This window comes from Plasmodium coatneyi, chromosome 12, assembly GCF_001680005.1.
Source record: "Plasmodium coatneyi strain Hackeri chromosome 12, complete sequence".
NCBI lineage: Eukaryota > Apicomplexa > Aconoidasida > Haemosporida > Plasmodiidae > Plasmodium > Plasmodium coatneyi.
The window spans coordinates 3,651,504-3,665,991 of NC_033567.1; the positions used below are offsets into that span (position 1 = coordinate 3,651,504).

At 37.2% G+C, this 14,488-nt stretch overlaps 4 protein-coding genes across 4 annotated transcripts; 3 read left to right on the forward strand and 1 right to left on the reverse strand.

Annotated features, from left to right (window-relative positions):
* Positions 1–1,052: 1,052 nt before the first annotated feature.
* PCOAH_00044810 (Uncharacterized protein) lies at positions 1,053–1,991 on the forward strand (the record flags this gene model as incomplete). The annotated part of the gene is made up of 1 exon (XM_020061265.1): positions 1,053–1,991. One exon carries the CDS (start codon positions 1,053–1,055, stop codon positions 1,989–1,991), a length of 939 nt encoding a protein of 312 aa, XP_019916327.1.
* A 1,621-nt stretch (positions 1,992–3,612) lies between these two features.
* On the forward strand, positions 3,613–5,781 carry PCOAH_00044820 (Uncharacterized protein; the record flags this gene model as incomplete). The annotated part of the gene is made up of 1 exon (XM_020061266.1): positions 3,613–5,781. One exon carries the CDS (start codon positions 3,613–3,615, stop codon positions 5,779–5,781), a length of 2,169 nt encoding a protein of 722 aa, XP_019916819.1.
* An 876-nt stretch (positions 5,782–6,657) lies between these two features.
* On the reverse strand, positions 6,658–8,365 carry PCOAH_00044830 (Glyceraldehyde-3-phosphate dehydrogenase; the record flags this gene model as incomplete). Its single annotated transcript, XM_020061267.1, has 2 exons — positions 6,658–7,603; positions 7,987–8,365. The coding sequence occupies 2 exons, from the start codon at positions 8,068–8,070 to the stop codon at positions 6,674–6,676; spliced, it is 1,014 nt and encodes a 337-aa protein (XP_019917103.1).
* A 3,592-nt stretch (positions 8,366–11,957) lies between these two features.
* PCOAH_00044840 (Ubiquinol-cytochrome c reductase cytochrome c1 subunit) lies at positions 11,958–14,162 on the forward strand (the record flags this gene model as incomplete). Its single annotated transcript, XM_020061268.1, has 3 exons — positions 11,958–12,459; positions 12,595–12,772; positions 13,053–14,162. The coding sequence occupies 2 exons, from the start codon at positions 12,698–12,700 to the stop codon at positions 14,160–14,162; spliced, it is 1,185 nt and encodes a 394-aa protein (XP_019917081.1).
* Between the last annotated feature and the right edge of the window lie 326 nt (positions 14,163–14,488).

Consider the following 14,488-nt stretch of genomic DNA (forward strand, 5'->3'; position numbering starts at 1 on the left):
ATATGCGCGGGGATACGTCATGATATGTAATATACGTAAAGGGGGTATAATATAGCAAGTGCGTATAAGCACGTACAGAGTTTTGTACTTGAGTATATATACGTATATATATTTACGTGCCTCACGGATATATGCAAATAATTTGTATAAGCATGGTATAGTATACTTATGGGTACGTCATAATATATTGTGCTGTATTATTCTTTATGGTATACAATCGCGTGAGGCATGTTCTAAAATACGCGGCAAAATTTATGCATACAAGTCGAACAAATCAGAATTCGCGCACTTGTACATACCACTGTATATTATGAAAATAAATATTTCCTAAGTTGTACCATAAATAATCGCGTATGTAACAAAAATATACGCTTTTTATGGAAGTATTTATTTTATTTTTTTTTTATAAATATACATACCTTGCAGCAGGATTGTCCCTTTTTTCTTTTTTTTTTTTGTTTAATATAATTTTTATTGTCATTACGATTACTGACTGGCTCTTGTTTTCTTGTGATTTTAATTCATCCTTCGTGGGAAAAATATCCCCCCAATTGGGGCAACCAGCGAAGAGAAAAGCTAAGCTAAGCAAAGCAAGAATGAAAAAACCTTGTCACCATTAAAACCATATTTGTTTTTAAATGTATTTATACTTTGTTTCTGGCATGCCCCTCCTTTTCTTTTACCCCCTTCTTTTTTTCTCGCATATGTTTTTTACAAGACCTTATGAGGCAAAAAAAAAGCATAACCTTTGATTCCCCTTAGAGCAATTGCGCGTGGAAACCAACTTATGTAGTTGTATGCCCAAACGGGAGTTGCATTGCGTAGTTATTTCATCGTGTCACATTGTGAATGTATATATCAGCATAGAGAAAGGCCGACTTATATTTGGGCATACCCCAAATTGCAAAAAATAAAGCCTAAAATCAGTCAGAGGTAGTGGAAGACCCATTGCACACGTAAGTGCAGTTTGCCTGAATCCCCGTATTAATCCAGTTCCCTCGATTGTTACATTAACGCATTGTGGGAAAAGGGGACGACGGCGGTGGGACAAGATGGAAAAAGTTATTAGCATGCGAGAAATAATAACAAACACCAGAAAAATAAAATTGCACGAAAACTTTTTAGAAGACTGCAATTTGAAGGACATATTTTACAGCGGACTGGAAACGGTTAACTGTGGGTACAATGATTATGTAAATATCAAAACGTGGCTTTTTGTGATAGCAGAAAAATTATTTTCAGATGATTATGAAGAATTGGCATACGTAGCGTGCGACGCCTTAAAGGTGTTGCTATGCAACAATCGATTCTTAAATGTAATTATGTTTAAATTGTTAAAAAAGAACCTCGAAAAGGATATACTAAAAATAATGGGCATTTGCTGCTTAACAGTGGCTTCCCGAATGCAGCAGATAAATGAAAGTACCTGTTTTAAGGAAATTCTAGAAATGCTAGACTTAAAGGATAAGATAAACGAATTTAACATCAGGCAAATCGAAATAGACGTTTTTGTTTCCTTGGCTCACTCCGGATTCTGCTTCGAAAAAATACTCACCCCTGTAAATGAAATGTACCAAATTATGACCTTCTTGGAGAGATACCAGAATTTATTTGAAGGTGATGATTTTCATTTATTCCAAAGTTCGTGCAATTTAATGCTGCGAATTATTTATTGCATGGTCCCTGTATTTAATATGAACATATATAATTACTCCATTGTTAATTATGTGTTGCGATTATTTATAAGGGATAACGAAAAATATAAATATGTGTTTGAGAAATTGAAGGAAAATTACAACGATAAGGAAATTATCGATATCTCCAATTTTCAAAATCATATGTTTAATATTATCAACGCGTTTAAGAACACCTCTATTTTTTCTGCCAAGGATTCCATACTGAGGAAGCAGAATGACATTGAATTGTTTGACAACATAAATCGAAGAATAGAGAACCAGTACAATGGGTACACAGATAAGGAAAAAACTTGATGACATTAACCACAGACCCGTGGGGTGGATGGAGCAGGAAAGTATTTTTCCCGACTCACCGCGCTTTACACTCACCATTTGGCTACATCTCTAACGGCACCACGCCACTCTACTGTTTTATTTTTTAAATGTATATATGCAAAGTAAAAAATATATTATTTTTTATAATTAAAATTAAAAAAAAAAAAAAAAAAATGGCATAAATATATGTTAAGTACCCTCCATCGGGATATGCACGCCCTCTAATATGTAACAGCACATAACAAATGGTAGAACAAGACAACAGAGTGGACACTTTTAAAGAGGAACACAGAAAACGTTTAAATGTACGCACATTGTGTCAGAATTAATCTTTTTTGTTTGCTTATGAATTAGTATTTAATTTATGCACCGCATTTTTTATTTTTTTATATTTGGATAATTTTGAGTTGAATGTAGCAATTTAATTTGTCCTATTTCGTTTGTTTATTCCAGGATTGTTTCATTCGTGGATAGTTTGTACGTCTTGTTTGTATTGTTTTGTTTTGGGTACTTATGACATTATTCCTTTTTTTTTTTTTTAAAATACCATCGTAAATGATAAATTATTTATGATGTATTTTTTCCATATGGCTACCTTACCAGCATTATAAATGCCAAATGTGTGCATATGCTAAATGATATATAATTATATACCCCTTTTTTTTTTTTTTTTATGTGTATTACTTTATATCTTCCTAGTGAAGCTACTACCCATATTGTCAATAGTTATATGTATGGTTTATTAATTATACCCCCCTCCTGGTGTGAAAGTTATCTTAGTTTCACCTAATTAGTTTTTAATTTTTTTTTTTTTTTTTTTTTTTTTTTTATTTAGTCTTTGTTTTTAGACTTTAAAAAACATTTTGTTAAAATAAAAAACCGCATCCATTTTTAGTAAGAAAATTGTCAGCATTTAACTGACAAGAGAGATGATTGGGAGTGGGGTGGAAAATAGGCCGCCAAAAAAGGAAGGGCAAGAAATGAAAGCACACCACCCACTGTAGCGAATAGCGTCTACGATTTTTTACACCTTCGCCTAATTATGGGGAAAAGGCTGATGATTAAGCGGCTATATTGGAATAATGCTCACCGGCATATGTCCTTAACTATTGGAAAATTCTGCGTAAATTTTGTGTGCAACAGTGGGGGGTAAATAAAAGCAGATCCCGCGTTTTGGTGTTCTCGACAGATGTCCCGTTTACTTTTTTTCCTCTCTTTTTTTTTCTATCATTTATGTGCCCTCCCTGCCCGTTCAGTTGCACTTGTTCGCTATCTGGAACGTACGCCGAAGCAACAACGTTGGTGCGTTTGCCTATGCGGGAAGTTAAGGCTGCCAAGTGGGCGTCACTATGATTGGGATAATACATAGGCTTGCAGCGGATTTTCAGGCGGTTTGCAGTTTTTCCAAATCTCCTTTTAGATCAACATAGCTCTAATGTGGCTACGCAGAAGGGGTGGAAACTTCTTACCGTGTAAACTTCTCTCCATCGAGGAGCCATCCGAATAGGCAGCAACAAGTCATCACATCTTTGTCGCTTTGTCACCCGCATGAGAAACAGGTATGCCCATATAATGTACCTTGCTTATTGAATAAAATTTAATGATGGAAAAAAGAAAAAAGAAGCGAAACGATGATAACGCCTGTAACGTTTATAAACTGAAAGAGTTGCTCACCAATGATGAGAGCACTTCTGCTTGCGTTCAGTGTTGTGAAAGGAATTCGTACGAGACGTGTAACAACATTTTACAATATATAAAAAAAGATTTGAATATCCCCTTGTATGTCCTTGACCTTGTCAGTATTTATAATCACGACAACATTGCAAAGTTCGTTAAAGACGTATTTACAGAGTTTGTAAAATATGTTAAAAGAAAGAAAGTGTCCAAGTCGGTCCTGTTTCTGCCCTACTTTGATGACTGGGTGGTGTCCATAAGAGAGGGCAGCAAGGGGAATCGCCACGTACAAGACGATGATGATGATTATGATGACGATGGCAACCGCGAACCAGACGAATCAACAAATTTCTTCCAAACGGATAGTCGGGGAAAAAAAAGCAACGCACGAGATGTCCACATGCATATATATAACTCCATTTATTACTTAAAAAATAAGTTGCTAAAAAAATTGAGCAAGAAAAAGCTCTGTGTTAAAATAATCGGTTTACACAAAACAAGAGGGGCTTTCGACTTATATAATGACCTCTTTGATTGCAAAATAATTATCTCTCATTTTGTCAGTACGCCCATCCCATACTACATTCACATGAACAGACACATCCACAGAAGGTTTTCAAAGAAGAAAAAACTTTCAACCGACGATGTGTACTCCGTTTTGTCTAACAAGGTGGATTATTTTGACAGCGCCCACGAAAAAAATGTAAATCTCTTTAAATGCTTCTTTGCATATTATTATAAATTTCAAAGGCGTGTTATAAGAAGGTCCAGAAAAAGGAGACAGAGGACAAACCAGGAACTGACAAAGGTAAATGATCAAAAAGAAAGTCAAAGTTGCGAATCATTAAGTACAAATTTTAAATGGGTGAACTGCCTCACAAATTTGAAGCATTTTAAGTATCTTCGAAAGTACAAATATTTTTTATCCAGTAAAAAAAAAAAAAAATTCACCATTTTTTTGTTCACACATAATGACACATATATTTGGAAACATATTAACGAACGATTTTACTCACCTTATTTTATAAAAGAATATATTTACACTCTTCTCAAAAGGCACACAAAGTTAAGTGTCACTTTTAAATGTTCGGAGGGTGGCGATTACGGTGCTGATACGCCCGGGGTGCTTGGCAGGGAAGACGCCACAGGAGGGAACTTCACCCTTATGAACAGCGGTAAAAAATACGATGCTTTGCATGATAAGCCAAATTACTCCCACAGTAGAGACAACTGTTTCCATGTGGAGCCCGACCCAGTCAGTTATGCCAAACAATGGATAGACCCAACATTAATGTGCAGTAGACAAATTCGAAAGGGCAAAAATGAAGATCATTTAGCGCCTCTTAGGAAACGGTTCATACTGAAAAATAGGTACCAGCGTGATGATAACTACTGTGTGTACAATTCGCAACCAAGAAGTTTATTAAAATTTTATTTTAGCAAAATTAATATACCGAACATTTGTTTGATATATGGGGGCAGTGGAGTGGGGAAAAGTACCTTACTGCAATTTTTAGTGCACATCCTTAGCTCAAATTATAAGGACATCTCTTTTAGCGAAAAAGGGATGGCCCTTTCAAACCGCAGCGCAGCTGAAAGGGATGCAGGGGAGGTCAGGAAGAGCGGAAGCACTAACACGAGTAAGCAGAACATGTATGAAAGAAAAAGCTACAGACACGTGCCGTATGCATCTCTCATGCGGAGGATGAATCTTCGGGAAAAGAAAAAAATATTTCTTCAATTCCAAAATGTGTGCATAATTCCATTCGAAAATCATCTGTTGGTAAATAAAACAATCGGAGAAAATAGCCGGTACATAAAGAAAATTTTCACCATGGCCTTCAAAAACCAGCCAGCCGTTATCATTTTTGATAACATAGACCTATTTCTTGAGAAAAACAGCAATTACAAATATCCCGTGGATGATCAAAATGAAGATGTATACAAAAACATTTACATTTTACTAATACATTATTTGCGCATGTACGTGAATGGGTCAAACAGAATAAAGTTTCTCGCAACGTGTAGTGTGCATCCCCAGTTTTTTAAATTTTCCTTCCTCAATTTGGTGCAGCGTATACTGTTCATTTCGTGACAAATTGGGGGCGGAACGCGCGCCCATAAGCGTTTGTGTTTTGTTTCTCCCTTTCGGAGTTTTTTTTTGTCACCACATTTTACGTTTGTCATCTAAATATTGGCCTTTTTTTGGGGGGGGTTCATTCTTTTTATGTGTATGCAACGTGGTGGAGTTGTAGATCCTGCCCTATGCCGCAGAGAAAAAGACTTTTTTTTTTTTTTTTTCCCTACTCTTTTTAATTTTCCCTGTTAATGACTTGTATCAAAGCATGGCAAATGTGCTATTTCACCATTGCATCGGCAAAAAAAAAAGTCCATAACGCAGCCGTAATGGTAAGAGGTTTCACACAACAGGGGGATTACTTTAATCACTATTACAGCGTTCACAAGTTTTTATTTAGCATGATATACATCGATCTTAAGGTCCCCAAGCAAAGGAAAAAGCTGTGTTACATTAACAAGAAAACTCAGTTGTTCGCACAAGAAGGGAGGATTAATATACATGTATAATATATGTGTAAAAAAATATGCATGAACTCAGTAGTTATAAGTTATACCGAAACCACCTTTGCGTTAATTTATTGCAAAAGCGGTTTTGACATAAAATATAACCTTAACTGTCGTAATCAGGTAATAAATCACAGCATAAATTTTACAGCATATACGACATTTCCTAATTATAGCGATGCATTTTTTTTTTTTTTTTTTTTTTTTTTTCTCGTGTGTATATCTCACTTTTTATGATGGGCAAAAATGGCTCTCCCCCTCGAGCATAAATAAGTGCATATGTACATATGTATACATTTATATATATATATTATGTGTGCAATATGATACAATTAATTCTGATGTCGTGGGAATAATTTCAGAATGCGTAAAGATCCGGTAATTGCGCCCGCGGCCAAAACAACTTAATGTTTTGTTATGTGGACAGCCAAGTCTAGTACACGGTTTGAGTATCCCCATTCATTATCGTACCATGAGACGATTTTGAAAAAGTTGTCATTCAATGCTAGACCAGCTTTCATGTCAAAAATGGAGGACCTCTTATCGTGGACGAAATCTTGGGACACAACTTCATCTTCAGTGTAGCCCAATATTCCCTTGAGTGGTCCTTCTGCTGCTTTCTTCATGTGGGCAGCAATTTCTTCATATTTCGCTGGCTTTTCCAATCTGCACACTAAATCAACAACTGATACGGTACCAATGGGGACTCTGAAGGCAACACCTGTGAGTTTTCCATTCAATTCGGGTAAGACCTTACCTACTGCCTTAGCTGCACCAGTGGATGCGGGAATAATGTTGTTCAATGCACATCTACCAGCTCTCCAGTCCTTTCCACCCTTGGATGGTCCGTCAACTACCAACTGGTTGGCGGTCGAAGCATGGACAGTGGTCATCAAACCTTCAACAATTCCGAATTTGTCATTAAGTACTTTTGCAATTGGAGCTAAACAATTGGTAGTACATGATGCATTCGAAACGATGGTTTGTTTTGGATCATACTTTTCATGGTTAATACCCATAACATAAATAGGGGTGTCATCCTTTGGTGGGGCGGACATGATAACCTTCTTTGCACCTCCCTTAAGATGTGCACTAGACAATTCCTTGGTTAAGAACACACCAGTCGATTCGCACACAACATCAATTCCGTATTTGCCCCATGGGATATTTGCTGGGTCCTTTTCGCTGTGCACAAAGATTTTCTTGTTACCAATGGTGAAGAAGCCATCGCCTGGGGTTACCTCTCCTGGGAATACACCGTGGACGGAGTCATACTTGAGCAAGTAACACAAGTGCTTCATGTCCATAAATGGGTCATTCACCGCGACTACCTCCTAAAGGGGTTGCGAAAAACGGGGAAGAAGCGATCATGGGGGGAGCAAGTTTGCGAACAATGGTGAGCCCTGGGGGGGGGCTCTTCCCGGCAGTGCAACCTTTTACACAATGTAAAAAACATATGGCAGAAAAAAAAAAAAAAAAAAAAAAATATATATAAGGGGGGGGTAAAAGAAACGGAGGAACATGCCAGAAACAAAGTATAAATACATTCAAGGTCGTGTACGTACACGTATAACATCGCTCTATTTGCCCCAAGGCTGAACACAGCTCGTGCGCATATCATAACTTTTCGGCGAGACAATCATATATAGAAGATATAATTTTCACATTTTTTCATTTCTCATTTTTTCTCCCTCGCGTAGTGAAAAAAAAAACTTACGACGTCACTCCTTTCATAAGCCGATCTGAACACCAAACGTCCGATACGTCCGAATCCATTAATTCCAAGCTTTGTTACGGCCATTTTGCTTTGCGGGGATGTTAAGTCGTTTTGAGGAGGAAATATACTTATAAAAGTAAAAGCTTCTTAAGGATACGTTATAGAAAGTAGAAAGTTTTGTAAGAATGTCGTTTTACGAAAGGAATGCGTGGAAAAAGTTAAAGGGAATATTTTAAGCAAAAACGTGTTATATGAGAAAAAATGTGCTTATTTATTGTAATTAATTTTATAAAAAATATTTTTTTTAAATTAAATTTTGTTTGGGGTAGAAATAAATTTTTTAAAAATGCCAAAAATAACGCCGACGAAAATGTTTTTTAAAAAATTTAAAACTGGCTCCTCTCATGGGGCCATTTTATATATATATTTCGACATATGATGGGGCAGCTGCAAAAAAATACGAAAAAAACCGTGAAAGAAAAAGGAGAAAAAAAAGAAATATAACCCCTCCGACGTTATAATGACACCACTTAACCACAAGCATGCCCGTATTTACGCGTACCAAGGGGTACACATATATATAGAGAGAAAATTGGTGCGTACCTAGCAAACGGGAATTTAATCCGTTATTTGGTAGTAATCCACATGTGCATATATGGGTGCATGCATATGGTGAGCATATGCCATATATATATGCATACGGGTAGATTCGCAATTGCTTTACGTGTACTCTCTGCCTACCTCAACGTGCAGCATGCAACGTCAATACAATATGCTAAAAATAAGCGGAGCATAGAAGCTCAGATATAGGGATGCATTCACGTGCATACGTGACTTACTGGCATAAATAGCTACAGAAGAGAAGGCGTTTTGCGTGGATGCACGTAATTTCTTCAAAAATTGGTAAGGCAAGCAGCGGCTTTTCTGTGGTGCGCATGGAAAATCGTTTTGGATTATTCCTACGCGCAGAGGGCGCAATTTGCGATGACGAAATGGCGAGTGCCGAGTGGCGAGTGGCGAGTTCCGACCGGCAAGTGCTCACTGCAATCTTCGGCTCTCATTCTCTACGCGTAACGCGCTGTTTCATATGGGCAGTGAAATTTTTGCGGACTCTACACGCGCATCCTGCGCTGCGCATATCCTGTAATGCAATACATAAATTTATATATATATATTTATTTATATATGTTTGTTTGTGCATTTATTTATACATTTATATATATGTATATATGCGCACTAACCCTTGTCGTGCAATTAGCTGCCTTCCCCACGGTTGCACGATTTTGCAATACACTTTTCCTCTCACAGGAACGAAACTGCTTTATCAGCTGGCCATATTCTTCTTTTTAAGACATGCTTAAAAAAACGCTTACGATGTCGACCACATAGCAGCAATAACCGTGATTGATGCTTCGTTAAATCAAAAGGAACGTTAAGATATGTTAAAAAAATTAAAATAACACTTGCTATAAATCAGCGCGGGGCCAAATTATTAGGGGCCTCAGGTGGTTACCTTTCCCTGCGCTATGTTTATATATAAAATTACTACGTTGTACTTTAACACCTTTGTTTGCACTTTTCTTCATTTGTGCAGTTTACTTTTTTTGTTTTTCATAATTACAAAAGTGTGCATTTTATTCTTATGTTCGTTTTGATGGGATACAAGGTTGTATGCCTTTGCCCATATTTTGCAACATCCTTCTTTCGCCGCATGTTGCACATTCCGTGCCGTGTATAAGCGTTATGAGCAATATGCATATAGAATTTACAAAAAAGTTACTATTTCAGAGAAAAAAAAAAAAAAAAAAAACGCAAAATGAATATAGCAAAATAAGATAACCGTCCTGCTGAATAGTACTTGCATTTTACTGAGAGTGCACACCTTTTGGCGAAAAATGTAGAAAGTGAAAAGAAGCCAAAAAGAGAAAGTGTGTCACTTTACGTAATAGCAGTAGTTCCTCACTTACCATTACGAAAGCACAATGGAATTTTTGTGAGGTATAAATGTAGGCACAAATTTGTGAACGTTCCGGAAGATGCACAAAAGGGTATATACGTATTATGTGCGTACACCCTTAATCCATGTTGATTGCCCACCTTTTATCATTTTTTTTTTTTTTTCGCCCTTGTGTGGTCTATTACAGCGATTTTTTTCGTTATAGAAAGCATAAAAAAAATAAAATGGTTTTAAGGTACTTTTTAATGGTGTTCCCTTTTTTTTTTTTTTCATTTGTTAAATTTGCGTTTTATTTTCTGCAATTAAAGGGGAAAAATTGTTTGCGCGTATCGGAATAGAATGAAAATATGTACCCCATCCATGGGTGGCACATTTCTTTGGAAAGGGACCCATCCAATGTGGCATAATTTTCTTCGAACAAAAAAAGAGGTGTAGACTTGTTCATTTTTTCTTACCCCCGTTGCACAACCCCAAAACTGAAGTCTTTTTCGTTCACATGCTGCTGGAGCCGCACATGTCAGCATTTCACCGTGAAAGTTATTAAGCAAATTGTTTAACCTCTTCAAATGTGTAAAACACGGTCACGTCAATATATCCCAGCACAGCTCTTGTGTGTGCAAGGCTTTCATTTCGTATGGGAACATAATTGATCAAAAAAAAAAATTCCAAAACGTCATAGCATGACTTTGAAAATGCCCTTCTTGTGTATATATACATTTACGTGCCACATGTGGGGAAATAGGTAATCCCCACGTTAAGGGAGACCTATACGTGGAGGTCTTTTCCCTAATATATAATCTTCACAGCTTGAACAACGAAGGAAATAAAAAACTACGTGGGGAGAAGCCCCTATTTCACGTTAAAGAAAAAAAGTAACATAGGAAGATACAACGATAAAGATGTGTTGAACGCATTTTATTTTATTTTTTTTTTTTTAATTCCCGTCGCTACATCCAACTATTCTAATAATGAGTTCATGTGGCATACACACAAAAATGGATATAGCGGAAATGGTAAATATCTTCCTCACTTTACATGTGGAATGCGAAAAAATAAACCAAATATGATGCAGCAAAAGTTGCGGAATGATCTGCAGTTTTTATTAAATATTAACCGACCACGATTTTACACCTGAGGCGATTCAGAAGAACGCTATATGAGCAAGTGTTCCGTTTATATTAGTGCCAGTTATGATACCGTTGATACGCTCACGCAAAGGCTTCGAACGACGTTATGTATATAAACCTATATGTGTGTTCTACCCATTTGGAAATTTTAAAGTGCGCGCGGAAAAATCCCATGGGCGTGTTTCATTATTATAACTTTTGCTTTTGTTCATCAATTTTGTACACAGCGCGTATGTCATAGGGGAAGGGAAAAAACATGTGTGCGAGGAAATTTGAAAAAGTTAGGGTTTAATGTGTAGTCGTACTTACCAACATAATGATCACACAAAATGATTATTGAGCGGGGGATAAACTAACTGCCTTGGTTTTTTCTTTTTTTTTTTTTTTTTTTTTTGTGGTTTCCTCATTTCCGCTTGATGCAATATAAAATTTGGAATTGGCTATATTTCTTCATTTGAGCTGTCGAACGTGAATTTAGTTACGTTAGTTAGAACTACGCACAGGTATGGAACACATCCACATGCAATCTGTGTAATAAAAGTTTTCCTCGATTAAACGTAAGGGGTGTAAAAAAAAACCCCAAAAAAAGAAAAGGACAACATGGCATAAGGATCCTTGGAAAAATTATAACTTCGAATACGTTATTACGTAAGGTGTATGCCTATTAATTTTTCTACGCGAAAGGGTTTTCTTCCTCGTTCGTGCAGTGTACTGACGGAAGCTCAGATTTGGTTAAAAAGATTGATACACGTGCTATGTACGTAGGGATAATGGTGTAAATAAAACAAAAGGTTGGAGTGCTCACATTGTAATAACTGTAAGGTCATGATAATATAATGTAAAGCACGCAAGTACGTCATTTTTCGTGTTCGTTGGTGTGCCTTTTTTCATTTTATGGGAATATCCTTCGTTAAAGTAATTACACCTAAGTGCGGGTATTTTAATTGGCCCCGAGTTGGTTTGGTACAAGTTTCACACTCTTTTTCGTCATTTTTTTGCCATTTTTTTCACAATTTTTTTTGCCAATATTTTCACCATTCTTTTCAGCCATTTTTTCTTGCCATTTTTTTTGCGATATTATTTGCTCATTTTTTGCCCTTTTGCGAATGGAACAAGCGCAAATAAAAACGAAATTGTCGAAGGTACACGGGGAGTAGCGTTAATTCATCCTGTACTGAAATGACAATACCATGTTCCTGTTTACATTTTCAGAGCATATTTAATTGTGTGATATGCTCCAATTAGCGTAAGCCATTTTTTTTTCCGTTTGAAATGACAAGCAGTTTGAAAGGAAATTTTTCCGAAACTTGCGTTTGGTTTTAAGATACGTAATATAAGTTGTTACATGAAAAGGGGAAATATCCTTCCGCGAATGTTCCTCCGGGGAAGGTATAACGAGGATGAACGCATAGGAGCGTGCATGGCATAGAGCTTAACAGCAAGAATAGGTGCGCGCCCAGGAAAGTACGCACATACACACAACACTCACCATTTCAAATACCCCCCTTCTCGTCCCCCGTGCAGACTTTAAATGACAGCTTTAGTCACCGCTAAGGTGGCCACACGTGCAACGCTATTCACACAGAATTTATTTTAAGAAGAAAATCAAGTATTCCATTGTGATATCATGGCAGGTGGTGGAGCGTTAAACAATTTGTTTCCGGGATACAAGGACAAAATATGGCTCAAGCTTCCGCACCATGTAAGGAGCAAAAAGAAAAAAGAAGAGAGAGAGCGCTAAGTTTTGTGGCACATTGATATAAATTGTGTGCACAGATGTAGAGGCGTGCTAGCATATCTGTAGTATGTTGGCGGCAGGGAGAACAGGGGCGTGCCGCTTTACGCTTTGCCAAATGGCAAGGGAACTGCAACGAACGGTTTGCAGTGCATTGTCTGATGTGAGGCCTTTATCTCTGTAAAGCACATGAGTACACGCAAACGCACGCACAAATGTGAACCACACTTTTTCCCCCATCCCGCAGCTCCGAATCCGCCTAATTAAATCGTGGAACAATGAATTCGAGAAGAACATGTCCAAGGCGAAAATAAAAAACAACAAAATAAAAAACTTGAATTACTACCTACTGGACAGGTTCAAGCCAAATGAAAGTTACAAAAACAGACACACGGATTATAAGAGACAAATATGCAGAGGAACGTTAGTAGAAGGATGTGACTTTTTTCTACCAAATAAGAGAAGCCAAGATAGATTAAAAAATCACTTACAACCCTACACAGAGGAAGAAAGTGAAGAAAGGAAAAAACATAAATATTTAAATTTAAAATATTACATACTGTTTTGCTTAGGATTTTCTGTGCTACATAACAGTATGCAATCTAGGCCAGTAGCATGGTGTATGGATTATGAACCACCCCACACGCCACACTACCCATTTTGGTTCAAATCCATGTTCCATTCGCATGACATACCCAGTGTAAGAAGAGGTTTTGAAGTTTACAGACAAATATGTGCAACGTGTCATTCGATGGAACAGTTACAATTTCGTAGTTTGGTTAATGAAGTGTATCCAGAAAATCGAATGAAGCAAATTGCTGCCTCGTACGATATAGAAGATGGTCCTGATGATAAGGGAGAAATGTTTACCAGACCGGGTATCTTAACTGATTCTTTTCCAAAGCCCTATCCAAATGAAGAAGCTGCTAGATATGCAAATAATGGTGCATCTCCACCAGATTTATCAGTCATTACCACGGCTAGACATAACGGACCAGATTATATATTTTCTTTACTCACTTGTTATAGAGATCCTCCTGAGGGAATTCACCTAAGACCAGGGTTGTATTATAATACCTATTTTGCAGGAGGGTCTATATCCATGCCCCCACCTCTACAGGATGATATGATTGAATATGAGGATGGTACTCCTTGTAATGTTTCCCAGATGGCTAAGGATGTAGTCAATTTTTTAACTTGGGCAGCGGAACCAACACATGATGAGAGAAAATTAACAGGCCTCAAATTGGTGAGTGGCGCTTTTATTGCTATGGTCTTAATGACCGTATGGCAGAGATTTTTCTGGACCATATACGCTACTAGAAGGATTGACTTTGGAAAAATCAAGTACCTATAATGAGGGGAGGGCCTCATCAAAATGGGAAAAACTTATCCAAACAGGGTAGTCTTTTTTTAGTGACCATCTGAAATGTACCTCCATATAGGTACTGACATAAATATAGGAAGATCACTTCACCGTACTTGTACACATAATCAAGGGGGATACACGAAGTCACAACAGAATGGAAAATTTGATGGTACGTATTACTTCACACCTTTTGCCGCATCTTTAACAATCCATAGTGACCTCCATAATTTTTTCATACGCAGGGAGCGCCTGCGCGAACACAACCATAGGAGGCAATATGTGTGGTGTGTTTCACCCCAGGCGGATGACGTATC